The sequence below is a fragment of the Triplophysa rosa genome, linkage group LG16 (assembly GCF_024868665.1).
Source record: "Triplophysa rosa linkage group LG16, Trosa_1v2, whole genome shotgun sequence".
Lineage (NCBI taxonomy): Eukaryota > Metazoa > Chordata > Actinopteri > Cypriniformes > Nemacheilidae > Triplophysa > Triplophysa rosa.
Window position 1 is genome coordinate 16786900 of NC_079905.1, and position 23168 is coordinate 16810067.

General features: G+C 39.2%; 2 protein-coding genes across 3 annotated transcripts in view; one reads left to right on the forward strand and one right to left on the reverse strand.

Moving 5' to 3' along the window:
- Positions 1 to 23168, forward strand: part of si:ch211-152p11.4 (regulator of G-protein signaling 18) — a 25064-nt gene continuing 1896 nt past the window's right edge. Inside the window, exons 1-5 of one of the 2 annotated variants that reach the window (XM_057354252.1) lie at positions 1 to 225; positions 927 to 1446; positions 13916 to 13977; positions 14163 to 14293; positions 19025 to 19191. In XM_057354252.1, coding sequence (XP_057210235.1) covers positions 979 to 1446; positions 13916 to 13977; positions 14163 to 14293; positions 19025 to 19191 — 828 coding nt within the window. In that variant the 5' untranslated portion in view covers positions 1 to 225; positions 927 to 978. The remainder of the gene's footprint in view (positions 226 to 926; positions 1447 to 13915; positions 13978 to 14162; positions 14294 to 19024; positions 19192 to 23168) is intronic. The other variant, XM_057354253.1, reaches the window with a different exon arrangement.
- atat1 (alpha tubulin acetyltransferase 1) overlaps positions 19779 to 23168 on the reverse strand; it is a 20161-nt gene continuing 16771 nt past the window's right edge. The window contains exon 12 of the mRNA XM_057354248.1: positions 19779 to 20273. Within this exon, the coding sequence (XP_057210231.1) occupies positions 20258 to 20273 (16 nt within the window). The 3' untranslated portion in view covers positions 19779 to 20257. The remainder of the gene's footprint in view (positions 20274 to 23168) is intronic.

A 23168-nucleotide genomic window follows, 5' to 3' on the forward strand; every position in this document is an offset into this window, starting at 1 on the left:
CAAGACCAGAGTAAAATGAAAAAAGGGGGACAGGAAAGGCATGAATTTTGACTGCCAGCCACGCGAAGGCTCCGTACACTTGACTGTTGAAACGGATCTAATCGCCTGTAAATACTCAATGTGAATATTGATTCCACAAAACACGTTAAACGACTCCGAGGCGTTCGGCTATGAGAGCTGTATAAGGATCTGTCATGACTAGACGAGCACGGGATTTATCATAAGGTACATTTATGTGACATATGTGAGATGTCAGATTTGTTGTTTGTTTACACACAGCGAAGCGACAAAGCGAAACTCTGACTTACGATTGAAATAACGAACCATTTCGCGCACGTTGCTATGTAGACCGCTCGATTTATTTGATGGATTTGTTTGTTTATTGAAAGCGTAACGTTACTGGTGTGTCGCGTCGCGTTTTCGCTAGCTGTGTGTTACTGACGTCTTGAAATTGACTTCGCTTGAATAACCGTAAACTACATGGTCTGAGCTGTTGGTTATATTTTAACTTTCATAACATGAAGTGTTCACAGGAAAACAATGTTACGCCTAAAGCAAAACTTTGGAGATGCGCAACGAGATGTTTGCGCCAAGCTCTGTTTTATTTACAAATTCTCCCCTTAGGAATAAATAACCGTTAACAATAGTAACCGCAGTATTTTCGTTCTAGCAAAACCGCCACAAAAATCATTTCCCTAAGAGATGGAATGACTGATGGAATGACTGCTTCTGCAGTAAAGCAAATTTATTCAAATAAAAAACGATGATGTTGTATCATAGTGGCGCACAATAAATTAATAGTACCCGTTTTAATCATTTATATGAGAATGATTCACAGGAAGCATCATTCAGCTGATGGATGGATGGTTTGTACAGTTTGTATAATCGTGTCATTCTCTCTTTCTCACTGATCTCCTTCTCTTCAGGCCTTTTGCATTATTTCTATCTTTCCTTTCTTTACTCTTTTAATTCTGCAGGATGCTGCGAAAGTTTAATTCAGAGGGTGCGTTGTTGGATCTCGACTACTCACCTCGACGGCAAGGGGATGGGACCCTGGACATGTCAGAGGATGAGATGGATTGCGCTCCAGCGTCCTATCCTTGCACACCAGATGCGAAGTCAGCGAGTACTGGCAAAAATACGAAAGGAGAACTCAACCGAGATCACAGTGTGGAAAACCTCATCGGTTTGGAAAAGGACTCTGATTTCTTAAAAGTCACAAACTTTAATGATAGCTTCAAAGCTTACAGTGACAGCCAGCTTGCCCCAAACGCCAAAGGCAGTTTTGATAAAATGGAAAAATGGGGCAACCATTCCCACTTGCTATCGTCCACACTCAAATCCAGCCATTCTCCTGTCTCCCCGAGACCTCCCCATTTTCACCGGCAGCAAGCTCGGGCCAAGTTAGCAGCAGCTAAATTACACATTAAAAGTTTGTTTGGACAGGTAAGAGTTGACACGATTTTCTTCTTCACTTCTTCACTTCTTGCTTCAGTTTCTTTACGCTACACAAACGGTAGAACTAAAAACAACCAGTAACCAACATTTATTGACACTAGACATTTTGACAAATGAATCACTATTTTGGCCAGCTTTAGCTGCTGCCCTACAGACCATTTTGCAAGACATACAAAACACAGCACACATACATCTTGGAGATGTCTATTTGATGTCTGCAAGACAGTGACGTGCGGTGGGGTTCATGGCTGGTGAGGCACTTACTCCTTCAGAGTCAGATTTACAAATATATGAGCCCAAAATAGTTGCTTATTCACTATTCAATAGCCAGCATGCACATTGAATACTGTTTATGTTTTATATCTCATCAGCATACTTTACACACACACACACGGGTAAGGTAATTATTTGGCTAAGAAAGGACGTTAAATGTATATTGGCGATAGAGCGCATTTGCTCTGCACCCTTCATGTGTTCTAAATTTGTTGCACGTTGCAATTTCTACGGTGGCCGGGAAGTGCAAAACAAAACAACAAATCGCAAAACTAAAAACAAATCTAAAAGCAAAATAAAAAATCCAAAATCAAAATGACAAATCTGAAAACGCAATATCAAATCTAAAAACAGAATAGCAAATCTTAAAACACAACAACAATTCGAGAAACAAAATAACAAGTCAGAAACCACATCGACAAGTCAGAAAGCAAAACGACAAGTCAGAAAACACAACGACAAATCAGTAAAACCGGAAAAGGTAGGTATTTTGTTGAAATGGGATAGCTACTGCTGATTGGATGAAACTCCTGTCAATCAAGATATCCAGGACGCTCGATGTACTATGAGAAAGGACATGCATATGTGATACAGCGCATATTCATTGATTAAGATTCAAAAGCCACATTTTGTTAATAAAGTTGAAACGGGCGATGCATTAGGAGTAGATGCGTGTCTGTTTCACACTGCATGCATGAGCAGAGTCTTCGCGCGGCGTGAGCCCTTTTCACAATTAATTTCATAATCATACATTACAATACAAATGAAAGAGTGGTGTACAAATTTGTAGTGCTGCAACGACGCGTCGACGTCGTCGTTTACGTCGACTACTAAAATACGTGCGTGAAATGCGTCTACGCTTTGTATTATTTACGTTTATCTGCTGTAATAGCAGTTTCTGTTCCCAGGCGTGTGTAAGTTAATCAGCAGAACAAGAGAAAGTATAATACACCCGACAAACAGCGATCGAGAGCCTCGGATGCAGTAAGTTAGTGAATGGACGGAGGAATTCCCCCTAACGTTACCCCCGGAATGCGATCATCACAGCATGGACACGCAATCACAAATGGACGGAGAGGGGCACGTAGATGTAGACTTTCATAATAAATTACTTTTTTGTAATTTACTTTTTTGTAATGTAAAACTACGCTTTACATTAATGATTTACATTAACGCTATTGTACTAGTGTAAGTTAGTGTATGTGAACCTTTGCAGATTGTGACCCTGCTTAAATTACTCTTAAGCTTCAAAAAGGACTGACTATCATGAAACCACCAATGCACTTTTTATGTCATTCGATAGCTTTATGCGAGGAATAAACCAATATAGCATAATGAAGAAACTCTGACCTCCGCTGGTGCTGTCTGTCAATCTCCAGTCAGCATGCGTGTGTACGGTGACGGTCAGGACGCTACTCTTTCCAACATGTTCCAATGTTTTCATTATTCTTCATAATGACAAGATGATAGTCTATGGTTTTGTTTAAAATGTATTTTGCTAGAGACTGTGAGTTAACGTTACTCGCTGAGTATAGCTTAGTTTATTAGAAGCACTGGAAGCGGTCTGAATATGTTGCGTCTTCATACGAAATAACTCTTTTTAAACCTCTGATTTAACTGTATACTGTCGGATTGATGCAACGCACTATGTGTTAAACATGTAACATATCATCTCTTCTCGTTGTGTTCTAACTATTATTTACTTTGGGGAGCAAAATGATCCCCGGGACTTCAGAAGGAGTAGGTGCTTTAAGCGCATCATTGTGCGTCCGGGATGCGCATAACTGTAAATAACGAAGCGAATGCATTAAGCGCATCATTCTGAGTTCCGGGTGCGCGGGCTCGCTTTAACGCCACTCTGCATTAGAGTCTTTTATACGGTGATAGTTTTGTACAATAAACAGAGACAGATAGTAGTATTTTACTTTTACTCAATTACATTATGAGACTGAAAATAGAGTCGGATATTACTTGGAGGAAAAAAATACAGAGCATATATCATGCTCTAGTATTTCATATACACATTTTTTAATGTTTTTACATTTACATTTAGTCATTTAGCAGACGCTTTTATCCAAAGCGACCTACAGATGAGGGAAACAATGGAAGCAATTGGAACAACATAAGGACAACAAAAAGCATAAGTGCAATAAAAATTTTTTTTTACCTTTAATACAGTACTTAAGTACATAAAAAATCAGTATTTTTTTTACTTTTAAAATTAAAACTACTTAATTAAAAGAAGATGGTGATTTTAATGTAAACACGGATTAAAATGTTAAAACAACAATATTTATTTATAAAATGTAGTGGAGTAAAAAGTATGATTTGCTTTATAATGTAAGAAAATACTAGAACTTATTGTTTATTTGCAAAGTTTGCCAAAGGATTAATAAAGTAATCCAAAAAATCTTTATTAGATTAATAAAAAATAATAATCGTTAGATTAGTCGACCAATCGAAAAAATAATCGTTAGATTAGTCGACAATTAAAACAATCGTTAGTTGCAGCCCTACAAATTTGTTTTTTAAAAATATTTAGTTGTTTAAAAGCTTTTCGTTTTGATGCTTTAATCATTTTAATACAGACAGTATGTCCAACAAAAGGATAACAGGAAAAACTAAAGAAATTTCTATTTAAGGTCAAAATTTAGTTTTTAAATATTTAATTGTTTTTTTTTTGTCTGGTCCTATTTTTTGTCTACAATTGAAAACCGTTTATAGTCTTACCTTTATTTATAAATGAAGTCCATGCGCCTATCCTTCTTCACGAAAATCTCCGTCACTTTGTTGTAAAAGTCATCCTGACTGTTTGGCTCATATCTGCCCCCTTCAGTTGCGGCACGGTAACTGTCTGCCTCACCTTGTGCCTTTTCACTGCGGTTTTATGTCCGATTAGCAAGACTAATTATGTCACACACATTCATGAAAGATATTAGCCAGACTGTTGAAAGTGAGGGTGTATAATAAACGTGCCTGCAAACATTATATTGGCGACATACAGAGAGACAGCACGCATCAACCCAGTGTGTGAGTGATAGTTTAGTCCGAGGTGAGGCTCGCCGCACATCGCATTTCTCCTGTTTATCTGAGCAGGAAATGTGCAAATTCAGCAATTTTGACTATAAAAATTACCAAATTATTGGAATCATACAGAAAACAAATTTATAGCACAGAACAGGTTTCATTTATTCAATTTTATTTTATGTTATCATTATTATTTTTTTTTTTCACGATGACAGGAGAGGCTCTGCCTAGCACGTCACTGCTGCAAGATGTATTTTTCATCATTTGCTTGCTAATCTGCAATATGTCTCCGAGACATTTCCTGTCAGATGTTTATGATTTAGAATGTATGTAAATTATGTAAGTTTTTTTAAGATGTTTTTAAAATGTTTTAAGACATTTCTAAAATGTTTTAAGTAGGGCTGTCAACTTTAACGCATGCGTCGCGATACATTTTTTTCAGATTAACGCATTAAAATATTTAACGCAATTAACGCAGCATCCGTTTATGTTGTCATTCTTCGTCTAGCGTTACATTATATAATCACGCTCTCATTCATGTAAAGGCCTTTAAAGTCCCAGTGAAATAAAAAATGACAATGCCTATTTTTTCATGAAATATTGCAGCATTTATTGTAAATAGTTTATCAATGTGGGTCATTTTATTTTTTAAATTCGTGTGCCCTCATAATCTTCAGTTAAAATCTGAAAATTCCTGTAATGACTATCCATTTTATATGATGTATGGTAGACGGCTTGGGCGGAGCATCCATTAACTTCTCCCCTTTAACAGTCAGTCTGCTGCCTGTTCCATTTCAAAATGCAATGGCTGTTTATACATCCAATCAAATCGCAGAGAAAGACGAAAGCCACACCTAAAATTTTTCTCATTAGAAATTCCATTTCACTCGGAAATGCATCAAAATACGGAAGTAAAAACCATCGCAACTTCCGGTTCACGGGGACTTTAAACCATTTAAGCATGATTTGAAACAGTTGCTTTGAGGCGTTAAGTATAGATAGACACCGCGTCTTGGCCGTCTCCCCGCCCCACGAGGGCGCGTCCGAGCCTCCCCGTGGAGCTGTCGGTGTTCCTTCACCTGCCACCTGCGCTCGGCACGTCTCTCCGCCGGAGTGAGTGGTGACAGGCCATGAGCGAAACACTCTAGGTTCGGGCGTCCTCCTTCGCGATACAGCTTTTAGCTGTGGGACGTGGCACAACGTGACAGCGGTCCAGTCTGGTGTATATGTAAAACTTGTTTTTGTTTATTGCTAGTTCGGGTAGGCTGATGGCTACAAGTTGCTGGTAAGGACAACAATGTCTCAATCCAGTGATTACTTCAAATCTTGTTTACTGATCATGCATAAACCGTGTGTGGTTCTGTAACAAATAAATATAAAACACAAACATGAATATATAGAAAAGTATCACAACAACATAAATCAAATAGTAAATACTTATTAAACTGCACTGCAGTTTGACTTTGAACTACTTTAAGTACTATATTAACTCAACACAAAGCGACAACTCTGATCGCTGATATGTATGTGTTGCTCACGTGTACGCGGCTGCTGCTGCACGTGCGCTGATTTATCTAACAACTCTGAACGCTTATGCGCTGTTATACTATTACCGAGTGGTTGTGCTTAGAAATAGATGTACACATATACACATAACGTGAATGTTAATGGCCTCCAATAACAGTTGACCGGCAATAGCGCAGTCACGTAACGGTATTAAATGTAAACATATGTATATTATAGCGCCGAACGCGACAGATACATGCAAACAACCAAACATCTACAGGTATACATAATTCGGGTACTTACATCATGATGCACGCACACATATACAGACAATGTACACTTTGAAGGTTAGAACCACCTGATTCTTCTCTAAACTTTACAGCGCACAGCTGAACTCTGTCCTACCGTTCACTTTCCCGCTCCGTTACCCGGAAACTGAAGCACGAACTTTGGTACAGTCCATTTCGGGTCGAAGGATAGGGGGTGATCGGGAGAGTCCATTTTGCAGGTGGAATACTTTCTACAGCCGCCCCCAAATTCACAGTGTGAATTTGATCCATTATTGTGGTTCTTAAACCAGAGTAGGGGTTTACGGCTACTCCAGAAGAGGGGGCAGACATACAATTTTGGCAACAGGTCGAATGTACGTTTTGTCTTTCACCTGAATCTCTGCGGATCTGATTCTCTTGTCAGTCCCAGGAAAGACATGAACGACCTTGCCTACCGGCCACAAGGCACGTGGTAGTTGCTGGTCCACGATCATAACAGTATCGCCAATCTGCAGATCAGTTCCTTTGGTTTTCCATTTCTGCCTAATCTGAAGGTTTGGTAAGTAGTAACGGATAAAGTGCCTCCAGAAGTGGTCAGCTAAGAGTTGACTATGCTTCCATCTCCTACGGCTCAAGAGATCGGAATCGTGGTACATGACTTGAGGTAATGAGGCATCCCGCCGCCCCATCAACAAGATGTTTGGAGTTACTGGGTCGGGATCAGCGATGTCTGAAGAGGTGTAGGCGATGGGTTTGGAGTTGAGAATACCTTCTATTTCTATAAGGACTGTTCTCAGTACTTCTTCACTGACCGTCTGGGCGCCGAGTGTAACTTGAAGTGCAGCTTTTAACGAACGGATCTCCCTCTCCCAGCATCCACCGAAGTGGGGTGCACTGGGTGGATTAAAGAGAAATCTTATCTGTTGGTTGGCTAGATTGGCTTGTAACTCAGGATGAAGAGCCATAAAGGATTCCCTTAATTCCCTTTCTCCTCCTTTGAAATTGCTACCCTGGTCTGCCAGGAGTTCAAAGGGTTTGCCACGTCTGGAAATGAATCTTCGTAGAGCCATTAAGAAGGAATCAGTGTCCATACTGGTAAGTAGGTCAATGTGGGCTGCACGTGAGGTCATGCATTTAAAGATGATTCCCCATCTCTTTTCATTCCTACGTCCCACCTTTATAGTGTAGGGTCCAAAACAGTCAACACCTGTTGAGTGGAATACTGGCTGATGGATTCTAAGCCTGGCAGGGGGGAGGTCTGCCATTCTGGGTGGATGTGGTTGTCCTCGCCACCGTTGACACTCTGTACATTGTCGTTGATGACTTTTGACCGCTGCTCATCCCCGTAGCACCCAGTACTTTCTCCGAAGCTCAGCAAACACCCTTTCTGGCCCTGGGTGATGCAACTGGTGATCATAATCTTTGATTATCAGTCTGGTAATGGGGTGATGCGATTCAAGGACAATAGGATGTATGGCATCTTCCTCTAACTCACTGCACTGACGAAGGCGGCCACCAACTCGCATGAGTTTCAAAAGATTGTCGAATTCGGGTGCTAAACCAAGCAATCTGCTGTGTTTTGGTAGGGGTTTATTGGTTCTTAAGGACAGTAGTTCCTCTGCAAAGCAGTCAGTTTGGACTTGGTGGAGGGCTGCCAACTCGGCCTCTTTGTAGTCGTCTGCTGTCGGTGTATTATCATGCTGAATGTAGGCTTTCAGCAGATCTGCAAAGTTTGAGTACTGCAGTAGGTCTGGGGTGGGCAGAGAGGAGGCTGTTAAACCACAAAAGTCTGACTTTCTCAGCTCGTTGTCGTGGTTAGTGGTTGCTAGTGGCGGCATCTCTGGCCATCTATCTGAAGTTTGGCTGAGAAATTTCGGCCCATTGTGCCATCTGCTTTCGCGTCTTATGTCACGGATAAATTTACCCTTTGTGATGTCGTCGGCCGGGTTGTCCTGTGATGGCACATACCTCCAGGTATCAGTCTCTGTGAGCTCCTGTATTTCAGCCACTCTTGTGCCCACAAACACCTTGAATCTACATGACTGAGACAGTAGCCAGTTGAGCACAGTCGTGGAGTCGGACCACAGAGTGATGCTATAGATGGGTAAGGTGAGCTCTGTCCTCAAAACCTTTGCAAGCTGTGCACCGGTCAGTGCAGCACATAACTCCAAGCGAGGAATGCTTTGCTGTTTTTTAGGAGCTACCCGGGATCTGGCAGTTATGAAAGCTACTTCCACTCTACCTTCTGGATTTTCGGTTCGCAAATATGCTACTGAACCGTAGGCTTGTTCTGATGCATCGCAGAAAACATGTATTTCCCTTACACTGGTGGAATGATCAAGCTCTTGGCTACAGTAACACCTCGGCCAGCTGATGCTCTGTAGGTGGTCTAGCTCACTCTCCCAGGCTTTCCATGAGCTTAGCAGTTCCTCAGGCAATCGAGGGTCATCCCACTCCCTTTTCTTGTCCCATAACCTCTGCACAATCACTTTAGCACGTGTTGTGAATGGCACAATGTAGCCAATGGGGTCATACTGCCTGGCTAGGACATGATATATGCTCCGCATAGTCGGTAGTGGATGGTCTGTGTAGCGAGGTTTATAGGAGAGGGTGTCTGATAGGCAGTGCCAGTGTAAACCGAGGGTTGACTCCTGAGCATTTTGATGACCTTCGCTGAGCCATTGGATGCTGCTTTGAGACTTGGCCTCGGTTGGCAAGTGACTGATGACAGTTGGATCATTGCTCGCCCATTGTCTTAGGTCGAATCCTCCAGAGCTTAAGAGGCTGCGGAGTCTGTCGACATTGTCTCTTGCCATTTCGCTTGAGGTGAAACTTTGAATGCAGTTGTCAACATAGAACGCTTTCTCCACTGAGACACTTGCGTCCATGGACTCAGTGTTTTCCTGAACATGCTTCTGTAGCGCGAATGTAGCACAGCAGGGGCTACATGTGGTTCCAAAGGGAAGCACCTGCCATTCGAATACCTCTGGTGGTTTATCCTTCTGTAAATCTCTCCATAAGAATCGCTGCAAAGGTTTGTCTTCAGGCAGGAGGCGCACCTGATGAAACATACCGCGAATGTCACTGCTAACTGCAATGGAATGTTCTCTGAAGTGTAGTAGAACTGCCAGGAGAGAGGGGCTGAGTGTTGGACCAGGTAGCAAGAACTCATTCAAGTTGTGGCCTTTGTATGTGAATGAACAGTTAAATACAACCCTGTTTTTCCCATTATGCTCTACCATATGATGCGGTATGTACCAGGTTTCTTCAGATTCTTTCTCCTGTTCAAGGGTGAGTTTTGTGATGTAGCCAGCTTCTTGTAGCCTGTTTATCTCTTCCTGGTATGATGCTGCTTGCTCTGGTTTTCTTTCGAGACGATTTTCAATACCCCTTAACTGTGGCAGTACAGCTTCTTTAGGTGCGTGAAGACGTGGCGTATCCTTCTCCCAGAGTAGAGGGGTTGCATAGCGCAGAATTCCATCAACTTCCACTTTCACTGTTTTCTCTTGGAGAAGCCGGATGGACTCCTGGTCTTGTCGTGACCTTGTCAGCACTTTCTCACTCTGATACGGGAGGATGTCTATTTTCCATAGTTTCTCCACATCTGCATACAGTCTGTCATTTGGTCGCAGACTGGTGAAGAGGCACTGCTGAGGGGAAAGTCTAGTGGTTATTTCCTGTGCTGGACCTTGTAGTGTCCATCCCAGACGAGTTCTCACAGCAGCAGGGCCCCCAGGTGGTCCTAGTCGGACAGGTTCGATGGGTGTTATGAGGTGAGGACATTCCGAGCCAATATGGATCACAGGTTTCACCTTGTGAAAGTTCTGAAGTGGCAGGCCCGCAAGGTGCTTGTACCTTTTTTGGAGTACCTGAACTGGGTGTGTGTGCTCTGATAAACCCAGGCTGTTAGCTGTGAATGCACTCTGTATCTTGTACATCTTACGAGGGTTATCCATTGAAGACACCGCGAAGGTCACGGCCGCCCCGTGAATGGTCTGCGTCTCTTGCCTGACTGTGCGTAGTGCCAATTCCTCTGGCTGTCCTTTTAGTTTCAACTTCTGAACCGCATCACTAAGAATGATGGTCCGCTCTGACCCATCATCAAGGACAGCATATGCCTCCAAAGCTCTGTTACCATTTCTGAGCAGAACTTTGGTCACTTTCAGCAGAATCTTATTGTCGTAGGTGGGATGATCAACATATAGAACCGCGCTGGTTGGAACAGATTCTTCCGTTGCTCTGCCTTGATCGTTCACATCATGTAGTGCTACTAGGTGCTTCCTGTTACAGGTTTGACATGGGGCTTTCAGGGTGCAGTGGGCTGCCTGATGTCCACGTCCACAGCGCCAGCATCTGTTTTGGCTTTTAATCCAAGTGACCTTCTGTTCGTTGGTGAGTGGCTTAAAGTTCTCACAGTTGTTCAAGAAATGTCTATTGTTGTCACAGTTTGGACAGTAAGCTTTCACCCGCTCTCTTTTAGCAGCTACTTGTTTCTGTTGATCAGCTGGTACTACTGAAGTGGCCTTTGATTTCCCTGTTCCCAGGAAAACGGCAGTGGGTTTGCGAGTTTGTTTTGAGTCTCTCCTCATTTCCTTTCTCTGCACTGACGACACTTGTTTGTGCTGAGGGGTGTACTCAGTGTGGTCTCCCTGGACCTGAAGCTCATATTCAAGCCATTCTGCGAAGTCCAGCAATGTAGGGATGGTAACGCCAAGAGGGTGTGTGTACCTCTTAAAACTAGATCGGAGGTCATATGGCAATTTGCTTACAAGTCTGGAAACATGTGACCCACACTCCAGCTCAGTCATTCCTTTTTGGCCTAACTGTTCCAACATACTGACCAAGGAGCGTACATGAAGCCCAAAAAGACGGAATGCTTTTACATCACCATTACAGATGCTTGGTCCATCCATCAGATCCGCTATGCGTTGTAAGGCCAACTGGTGGGGTTGGCCGTACATTTTGGTGAGTGCTCTCATGGTGTGAGTAAAAGGAAGCCTTGAGTTACTGTATGAGTCCGACACAAGAAGTGCTTCCTCCAGCCTTAGGTGGTCAGTAAGAATCTGGAATTTAAAATGCTCTGTAGCATCCTTGGGCAGAATGTTCTCTAAAGCTATCCTCAGTCTTGAGAATTCTCTAGGATCGGGGGACGTTAGGAAGGGAATACTTAGAGCAGGCCCTCTGTAGGTTTTCTCCTGAGCTAGTAGAGGCTTTTCTACAGTATACAGTCACGGGCTAAAGGCTGCGTCAGTGAATCTCTGTCAGAATCTATCAGACATGAGTGCATCAGTATTAAGTTCTCTTTCGTGCTTGAATGAACAGAAACACACAAGATTATGCCAGAAAGCTTGTTTTGTTTAGTATTTTCGTAAGCACATATTTCAACGTGCTAAATAAAATCCTAAATGAATGCAAAGTGTTGTGAAATGGGAAAGGGCGTCAGATCTGCGTAGAGCGGCAGCTCTTAAAGGGGCCGCATTCTTAAACCTGCTCCTGTCACCAATGTTAATCGAAGAACAAAAGAAAAGAGGAAATCAATGTGTTTTGTAGCTTTAATTCTGTATTTAATTTAGTTAAAAATGTATTTAATTGTTAAAAATGTAAAGCATGGGTACAGAAATATTGCATTTACATTTAGTCATTTAGCAGACGCTTTTATCCATATACTGTATTATATTATATTACAACCAATGTTCTCTTTAAGCTGCGCACATGCGCGGCCACGCAGACTTATTGAAGCTCCCGCGCATTGCAATTTTAACCTGCGTGCGTGCGGACAAAAACATCCATTCAGCAGCGGAAGCAAGCAATGGAAGAAACGTTACATCTGCATCATAAAAACTGGTAGGGTTAGAATCACAGAAAGGTATTTAGCCTATGTGCAACAATAACATAATAGTGCTAATGTAATGTCTTAACATAATATTGCTGTGACAATAGGGTTGTTTCTATTTAAATAGCTCCGTTTACACATTTATTAGAAGGGAGTCCCTGCTCCATGCATCTCTCATCTAAGGGGTCCTTGCCCCGAAAAACGTTGAAGACCCCTGCTTTAAAGTGTTTGAGAATTTAATTCAATTTCTGTATATTTCCTACCTGTTAGACATGATAGCTCTCAATTATACTGTACTTCAATGTTAAATGGCTATAATTAATGTTAAAATAAAGAAAAAATAATCAATTTAATGGAGACATCAGTTGCAGTACTAATATCAGAATGTTGACTTTCATTCATAAAATGATGTTGTTAAAGAAATCTGTTGTTTCTACATTAATTTGGAGAAATTATTAGAATGTAAAAGTTTATTTAAAAACATTAATGTTATGTGTGATTAATCGTGATTAATCACAGAAAAAAATGTGTGATTAATCAGATTATTTGTTTTAATCAATTGACAGCACTAGTTTTAAGACGTTTCTAAAATGTTTTTAAGACGTTTCTAAAACGCTTATCAGATGTATTTACACAGCAAATGTTTTCCAGATCTTTAACAGAAATCATACGTACATGTGCAATCTATGACTGGTCCAGAAGCACTTCAGTTTCATTTTTTAAACTACACATGTGTGCTTCTGGATCATTGGCAAAGTAGTCTATACACATCAAATTTTGCTGTTTTTTTATTTTAATAAAGTAACATTTATGTTTACTGATTTCAATAGTTTACATTTTCAGTGAAGTACACAAATCTTCAATGTAAAAAATACTTAAATGTGTTTATAGGGCTGCCTTCCCTCTACATTAACCCACGATTCAGCAACCAATGCAGTATCTATATGTGTCTATGTTTATGATTGTGTTAATCTGCAGAATTTATGAATCACAACTTTGTATACGATCACATAAAAAAGCGATGGGGAGTTCTATTTGTGGTTTGTACAGTCTGTCATGTGTCAGGGGTACAGCGTCAGCTCCAAGAAAATAGTACTTAATCAAATCCCTAAAAAATACAATTGAGTAATAAGTCGTTTGCTTTATATTGCACAACTACGTTCTCTTTGAATCAGTTTCCTCTATACCTCTTTAACTCTTCTATCTGAGTTATGTTAAAGCAGAACAAAATTGTGAAAAAGGAACTAAATGTTCTAATGTTGTACATGGGAATCACATTGTTGCGGCAGTTTTTTAATCTGTGACGATGTTGCAAGAAAAGACAAGAGACTGCGAAACACACAGAAAAATATTCAGAAGAATTTGGTATCTGGCTAATCTGACATTGTCAGAATGCTTTCCATGTCGTAACGCCTGTGTGGTGTTTGTTTATGTCATGGAACTTTTGGGTAAACCCTAACTTCCTTAAAGTCTTGAATCAAGCAAGTTTCATGTCAACGTTGTGTATTTGTGGTTTTAAACCCTTGTTTTTTTTTTCTTGTCATGCAAGGGTTCTCCACAGTCCTCACATTCAAATCTTACAAGTGCAGAGCACAGGGAAAACGTAAGCAGGTAATATTACATCATATATCTTAAGTTACTACAGTACAGTATGATAGAAGATCTTTGTTTTTGCCTCTGTCTTTCGATCCCTCCTTGCGTCAAAACAACCCCTTATTTTGGCCCACTGTTATTGATTCCACACATTTTTTGCCGGATATCTGTCACGGATCCTCTAACCCTCTTGTTTCTCTCAGTGCGAAGGAGAGGCGCTCGCGAATGCCTTTCCTGAGACAGTGGAGTCAGATGGGCCACAGTAAAGCTCGCCTCAGCAGGAAAGAGATGGAACATTGGGCCATGTCTCTTGATGCTTTGATGGACAGCAGAGGTGAGCGCTCAGTCATTTACTACTTCTACAAACTGCTCAAGTCAACAGCCAGTTGGTCAAAAGGTGTCAAAAGGCTCCTTCACAAAATGCTAAATGTTTTTTTTTATGGTCTCATTTGTAATTCGTTTTGGATGAAAGCATTTGCTAAATGAATAAATGTATTGTAAACGTTTGCAAAACACAATAGAAGAAACATGATGTGATGCTAGAATATGTTTGACCTGGAACGCTGAGATGTGAGAATGTGGATGACTGTCTTTACATATTTTTTTAAAGGGGTCATATGGCGCGAATACGTGTTTGTCTGTGTCTATGGTGTGTTATAAGTTGCCCATGCATGTATTAGACACGTAAAATTGCAAAAATTAAAGTGTCAGAACAAAAGATGCATTCTATCTAAAAGCGAATGCTCACCCAGACCTGCCGGAAACGCCTCGTGTAACCACACCCCCACAAATCTACATCAGTTCGTGGTATGATTTGACTAAGACCGCCCAAATGTATACGCAAGTAAGGTGGGCGTACCTGTCAGTACAATTGAAGAGGAACCTGATGTTCCAAATATGGTAAGAGGCGTTACATTTCCATCACACGTTTGCAGTATTTGACCAATCACTACGCACTGGTTAACTGGCCAATCATAGCACACCTCGCTTTTCAGAGCGATGAGCTTTGAAAAAAATCTGCGCATTTCAGAGAGTCGGGGCAAAGAAGAGATACAAACATGCATGGTATGTGGAAAATACAGCGTTTTTGAACCTTAGATGAGTCATATTGCATGGCTAAAACGAATATTATTGTTTGTTTTAGCTGTAACGCAATGTGTATACACCATTTAAAGTTTAAAAAACGTTGTATTTTCCACATACCGTGCATATTTGTATCTCCTCTCTGAAACGCGAGGTGTGCTATGATTGGCCAGTTAACCAGTGCGTAGTGATTGGTCAAATACTGCAAGCATTTCACGGAAATGTAACGTCTCTTACCATATTCGGAACATCAGGTTCCAAAGCAATTGTACTGACAGACGATACAATGAGATTTACAATTACGCCCACCTTAACTACGTGTAGATTTGGGCGGTCTTAGTCAAATCATGTTACGAAGTTACGTAGATTCGCCGGGGTGTGGTTACACGAGGCGTTTCAGGCAAGTCTGGGTGAGCATTTGCTTTTAGATAGAATGCATCTTTTGTTCCCACACTTTCATTTGTGCAATTTTACGTGTCTAATACATGCATGGGCAACTTATAACACACCATAGACACAGAAAAACACGTACTAACGCCATATGACCCCTTTAAATCGTGTATACACATTGCATTACATCTAAAACAAACGATAATATTCGTTTTAGCCGTGTCATATGACCCCTTTAATGTTATTGTTGTAAGTGCTGTGGAGAGGCCACACCTTGTTTAATATGAATATTTGATCATGTAACCGGTTAATGTAGAGTTTATTATGTGCTTTGTACAATGTGTTGGGGTTTTGTGGTGAAACGCATCTATTACATAATTGAAACCCACTAATCTCCTTCCTCTTAATGTTAAGGAACCAATTTGGTTATTCCTGTAAATAATAGTGTTGTTAGAGGTTTTCAAGGGCGTTGCTATGAGGTTGTTAAAGTGTTCTGGGTGGTTGCCAGGTGGATACCTACTGACCCAAATAATACGATTTTGAAAAATGTTTGAAAAACGCATGGATGGCAACAATGTCAAAACTGTCCTCGTTTACCGGCATCTGCGAAAGTGTCTAAAAATGTGCATTATGCATGCCAGGCCAGTAGTTGGCAATGTCACATTGTAAAGAATAGTGATGCTCTTGTGCATGATGTCTGTTTTCACAAATTTACACTTTTGTTGTTTACACAAAGAGTCAGTACGTACAATCTGATTGTTTAAATTAATCTAGAAAATATCTATATTTGACCCAAAAATGGATTGAAACAACACTCTTAAAAAAAATTGCTTAAAGGTTCTTTAAAGAACCATCTCTTTCTTACTTTTTTATAATCTGAAGAACCTCTTTCCCCACAAAGAACCTTTTGTAAGACATACATTTTTGGAACCTTTTGGAACCAAAAGGTTCTTCTATGGCATCGAAGATACGTTTGAAGCACCTTTTTTTTAAGAGTGAATAACATGTTTTAATTTCAACACAACGGTTGGGTTTGTCCATAATTGACCCAACAATGGATCGAAACAGCCCAGGATTTTCTAATAAAAATGACATGTACAACTTTATCAGTCAGTTACATTATTTATTGCGTGAGTTATATTTTTAGTGCATGCAGCTTGTGCTGTGTAAACAGTGTACTAATGATAAATACCGGACGCTGTTACGCTTGTCTTAACACCAGACGGCATGATTCCATAGTGATAATTGTATTTCAGGTATTTAATGATTAACGCATCTTGTCGTGTTCGTTTCTGAAGTGAATCCATTCGGGCAGAGCTGTTGAGTAGAACTTGCAAAGAAGTTCTGGTTTGTCCATAATGGGAATTGACATAAATCTGTTTGTTTACCAATTTTGTTGGGTTTTCTGTTTTAGTTCTGTCCCTTTATGGGAAGCTATTCGTCATTGTGACAGTGTGCCTCATAAAATCCAATAATACACCGGCAGTAACAGCCGAGAGAGACGTTTGCTCAAAGTATAACATGAAGTCACGAATGTGGTCCACTCAGTGTCACTGTTATTTGGAAATGCCATGCAGTACATAATAGGCACTTTTCATGAGTAAGGTACAAGTTTGTGTCCTATTACTTCTTGAAAACAATGAAGGCTTAACTTCCATGTTTTTGAGGACGATGTAAAAATGGTTTATTCTATAATATTCATCAGTTTATTCTGTTGGTTTTTGACACGTTGGTGGTCTTTTTCCACCAATAAATTGTTTTATGTAACAATTGAAAATATTTGATGTTATATTTTAACTAGCGAAGTAACTGTGTTATCAAAAATGTTTCTTTTATTCAGTCAAAATGGACAATATAAATAAAATATTTAGGGCTGTCAAACGATTAATCGTGATTAATCGCATCCAGAATAAAAGTTTGTGTTTACGTATTTTATGTCGGTGTACTGTGCTAATTCATTTTGTATTTATGAACACATACACATAAATGCATTTTTTAAAGAAAGATATAACATATAACAATTAATAAATGTTTATTTAGAATTTCAATTATTGGTAAATATAAATTAATACATTTAAATATTTCCTAAATATATAGAAAAGTACGTGTATGCTTTGTGTTTATAAATACAAAATTAATATGCACCGTACACAGATATATTTCATGTAAACACAAACTTTTATTCTGGATGCGATTAATTGCGATTAATCGTTTGACAGCCCTAATATATATATATATATATATATATATATATATATTAGGGCTGTCAACAGCATCCGTTTGTTTTGACATCTTTGTCTAGCGTTACATTATGTAATCACGCTCTTATTTGTGTACAGGCTTTAACCTACTTAAGCGGATTTGAAACAGTTGCTTTGACGCGTTCAATGAAGATAGACAGCTTTAAACTGTGGGACGCGGAAAACGTAAAGGAGGACTCATCTGGTGTAAACAGTCTGGGGCTGGAAGGCTTGCGTGATAAAACCACACAAGATTATGTCAGAAAGCCCGTTTTGTCTAGCATTTTCTTAAGCACAGATTTCAAAGTGTAAAATAAAATCTTAAATGAATGCAAAGTGTTGTGAAAATGGGAGTGCGGTGACGGTCAGATCTGCGTACTGAGACAGCTCTTAAAGGGCGTTCTTAAATGTGCTGCTGTGACTCCTGTCACTAATGTTAATCAAAGAACAAAATAAAAGAAGAAATCAATGTGATTTTGTAGCTTTAATGAGAATTCTTCTGCATTTAATTGATAATTTAGCATTAAAGACTGTAAAGTGTCCTTCAATTTCTGTATATTTCCTACATGATAGCTCTCAATTATACTGTTGAATGGCTATAATTAATGTTAAAATAATAAATTTAATAGAGACATCAGTTACAGTACTAATATCAAAATGTTAGCTTTCATAAAATGACGCTGTTAAAGAAATATGTTGTTTCTACATCAATTTGAAGATTAAATGTGAAATTATTAAAATGTAGAAGTATATTTTAAAATATTATTGTTATGTGCGATTAATCGTGATTAATCACAGAAAAAAATTGTGATTAATCCGATTAATTTTTTTAATCGATTGACAGCACTAATATATATATATATATATATATATTATTTTTTTTTTAAATAGTAAGCCATTAGACCCTATTCTCATTTTAAACCAAATTGCTACTGCTATGTGCCAAAACAGTTAGCATAGCTATGCTAATCTTGCATGTGAAACGGGTGTTCTTCTGTATCTGCTTTTGTTAAAATGTGGGAACACGGGTATGTTGTAACTTCAGAGCTCGCCCTTCCCCTCGCATGGTTCTATTTTCTCTCGAGAATATGTCGCCCTTTGAGTTTTGAGAAAATCAGAGGGAAGGCATGTGTCAGATAAACCCTAAAGATATAAAGTTCAAAGAGCTTTTTTTTCACATTTTTGTGGCTAAGTGGCGTAAGTGGGTGTACAGCAGCAAAACACATTTGTGAACTTGTCATTTGAGCCTGTACACCCCTCCCATTCGTAAACAGAAAAAGCTATAAGAAAAAAGTTGATTAAGGTTCTTTCTCTTGCATGATCTGAACCCGCTGGCCTAACCTGTCCTTTAGTGGGAGTAACAGTGTTTGAAGCATTCCTACGATCCGAGTTCAGCGATGAGAACCTGCAGTTCTACATGGCCTGTGAGCAGTACAGACAGTCGTCCAACAAATTCAGTCTGCAGAGGCGGGCGAAAGCTATTACTGAGACCTACATTCAGCCGGGTGCTCCCAGAGAGGTACATTCATCTATATGTGGCTGTTTGTCTGTATGTTATTAGAAGGAATGGTTTAAAAATGAAAATCCACTTTTCTCAGTTGCATAACAACACAAAAGAAAAGGATTTACTGTAAATAGGGACTGAGACTGTCATGCTAAAAAAACAACAACAAAAAAACCACCAAACAAAAACTTTTCATATAAAAGAACTATAACTCTGTTCTTAGTTTATTGAAGCCATGTGATAGATTTGTGTTAGGATCCGAATAAAATGTACATTAGGTACACCTGATTAATTGCTTGTTAACACATATCTAATGAGCCAATCACATCCCAGCTAACCATATCACGTGATTGTTACGTAACTGAAACGTAATCTGACGACCAAACTTTCGTTGTGGCAACGTAACCAGTTACGTTGTGACAACTGGAAAAGTGAAATTCCTGGATTCGTTGCCACAACGTAACTTTGTGACGTTTTCAGTAGGTAACTGCAACGTTGTGACAATGTACCAATCAGGACAGGGTCACAACGTCACGGTTACTTACTGACAACGTCACGAAGTTACATTGTGGCAACGAATCCAGGAATTTCACTTTTCCAGTTGTCACAACGTAACTAGATTACGTTGTCACAACGAAAGTGTGGTCATCAGATTACGTAATCATACCATTGTGACAACATCAGATAGTTATTAATATATTCATATATAAATGACAAATGCATACTCAAAATTCAGATTGTACAACAGTAAACAATAACATTTTATTATTTTGCTTCAACAACTGTAACAACTGTTCAAAATAATAAAAGCTTCAAGAAACGTGGAACAGGTTTATATCAATTAACAGTAATTTGTATAACACCTATTTAAATACATAATAGCTATATAATAGTTATAAAACAGCATAAAGACAGTGTACATAACATATGATTTAAGCATGCTACAAAATAATTTACATGTAAATATTAACAAAAACACTTTGAAATGAGTGTTACTTAATGTGATGATGTTGGTCTTTTGTCATTATTTTGCTGTTTTCACTCTTCAGTGCATATTCCGGTTGCCATGGTCACTCTGCTTTTAACAGCCACCAGTGCTACATAATATAAAAATAAAACCAAATAATTACTTAAAGAACATTTTATACATTTCATACAAACCACTTGGGCTATATGTCTTACCGGACTGAATTTTTTTGGTCAGAGGAAACATTCCTATCTTGGTGATGATCCCGATTTATACAACTCTTTAATCCACTTTTGTGAAATTAGAACGGTCCTGTCAGGCGCAGTTCAGCTGTTCTGAACTTGAGCCAAGGCGGGAGGCGCACGCTGTTAATATTCCCATACAACACAGAGCAGCCTGCATAGCGTGTTAAATCTCTTGTAAATCTCGCAGATTTACAATGTTCCGACTAAAAACGTTTTAAACAAGCATAATAATTGGCGTGTGAATCGTCAACGTTAAGCATGGGCTAATATAAATGGTAATGAAATTACGTGCTTACGACCTGGCAGTTACGTTACCAGCAGGTCATTTTGATATCAAAATATTACCAACATACGTAACTGGACCGTTCTTGGTTATCCTGCAACGTTAGGAGACGGTAAATGTGACGTTATGAATTGGTCATTTATTGGTAATGAATTTATGTGTCTAGGACTTGTACTTTACGTTACCAGTAGGTCATGTAATTACCAAAATACTACGAATATAGTACGTAACTGGACCATTTTTGGTTATCGTGTAACGTCAGGAGTTTGTGCAGGCGACGTCATGAATTGGTTATTTAATGGTAATGAAATTATGTGCCTGAGACGTGCCAGCTACGTTGCCAGATGGTAAGTCATGAAATTACCAAAAATGACCAATAAATTACGTAACCGGTACGTCATGTGTTAGCTGGGATGGCAGCTTCCCTCTTTCAGCTCTACCATCTTAGTTCTTGTCAGGTCGCTGCTTCCCTCTCTCAGCTCTACCACCAAGTCTGAGCAAGGACTGCATTCTGCTCGCTGCGGTAGCCTCGGAACAATTAGAAAAGACAGCTGAGAGTAAAGCTGTTCTGCACTCTTTGATGCAGCAAGTACATCAGTTGTTATGGGAAGTGTTCCTGGTTCCGGTTGATCTAACTAATGCAGCCTAAACCCTCAAAGGATTTGTATTATGGAAGTGCAGTGTATTCAGTTTATTACAAAGTTTAGGCGCTAGATAGGAAAATGATCTACCACCTGCACTTGATTTTGAAATTCTAGGTATGACCGGAGCCCTGAGAACGTAGTGAACATGAAGGACTGTAATATAAGAGAAGCTCACTCAGGTACTGAGGAGCTAAACCATGTAGGGCTTTATACAGTAGGTAATCAGTAAGATTTTAAAGATAATGCGTTGCTTAATAGGTAACCAGTGCAATGTTGATAGAACCGGGCTAATATGCTCATACTTTTTAGTTCGTGTAAGAACTCGAGCTGCTGTGCTTTGAACCAGCTGGAGTTTTTGTAATAGGCCCACAGGGCAGCCACCTAATAGTGCATTACAATAATCATTTTAAACATTGCAATAAACACCGTACAGCACTTTATACCGAGGTATCATTGTACTGTGAGATTTTGATATTGTTACATCCCTACTGTTTAAAACATTAAATGTAAATGTAAATTGCCAGGTTACTTAACGTAATTATTGTGTGGATTTCCAGTGAATTTCCAGCAAAATCGTACCCAACAGCTCAAATTACAAATCACTATTTTAAGCTTTGTGAATCGTGGTATGGTGAGGATACAGTTTTGAACACTGATGTACTTGCTTTTTGATGTACTTGCTCGGTTATTAATATTTGTTTGTTTTTAACAAAAAATGTTACTTATTGCAACTTTAAAGCAGAAAACCACACAGTGTCACTTTGGTGTTCGGTTGGCTAAGAACAGGAAAGTGAGAACACAGGCTCACCAAACTTTGACAGTAGAGGACTGAAAAAGCATTGCATGATCTGATGAGTCTGTTTCTCTGTGATACTTTAATATTGTGGGGCATGTTTTCCCACTGTGTTCCATTTACTCTATACTTCGACCAGGATAATGCCATATCAAAACGTTTAGTTCTCAAACTGGTTTCTTGAACTTGACTGTAAGTTCAGTGTACTCAAATCACAACTAAATAACAATTAAATATGGACCATGTTATTTACATTTTGAAAACTGGTCTATAGTTTTCAGATTTCAGTCATGTTTGCCTACAAATCAAATAAGGAGAATCAAGCCACATCCAACTAAGTTTGACGTCATGATGTCAAACGAAACCAATAATTTAAAACGGTTATTCCATATGCGTAGCAAGGTTTCATAAAACAAAACACAGCAAATAAGATGTCATTATATTGATAAAAATATTCTTCTTTCAAACAAAGTAGTTCCTCAGAAACAGTTGTGGCTGCAACAGAGCGCTTGGAATTATGTACCAGACATTAGGGCTATTAAAATTATGAAATTAGGCTGACGATTATGTCTAATAAATAATTGAGATCAGGTTTATTTGTCTGTTTAAGAGCTTTGACAATAACGACAGTTAATACAAATTATCATAATATTTTGTGTGCTTGATTTATTAAACAACTGTCACATTGTATATTTATTTTCTTGTAAATTGTCACTTGCAGTATAATATTAATACAGTTAATACCTTAAAATATGAACTTATTCGTGAAGAATATGTTGGGGAGTAATGGATTACATTAGAAAAACTAGTGACCCTAAGAATCAGAGTACAGTTACATTTTGTAAAGCAACACTATAGAACTCATGGGTTCCCCCATGTGGTTGATAAGTGCAATTGTCTGTTACCAGTGTCATAAATAATGTCGCTGTTTAAGCTTCCCTGTGGGCAGCGCAATACACGTGAATTTGTTCTATCAATTCATGGAAATTTCACCGTTATTTTGTTATCAAAGAAGAAAATGCAAACAACATTGTACAGTGCAAACTATGCCTTACAAACA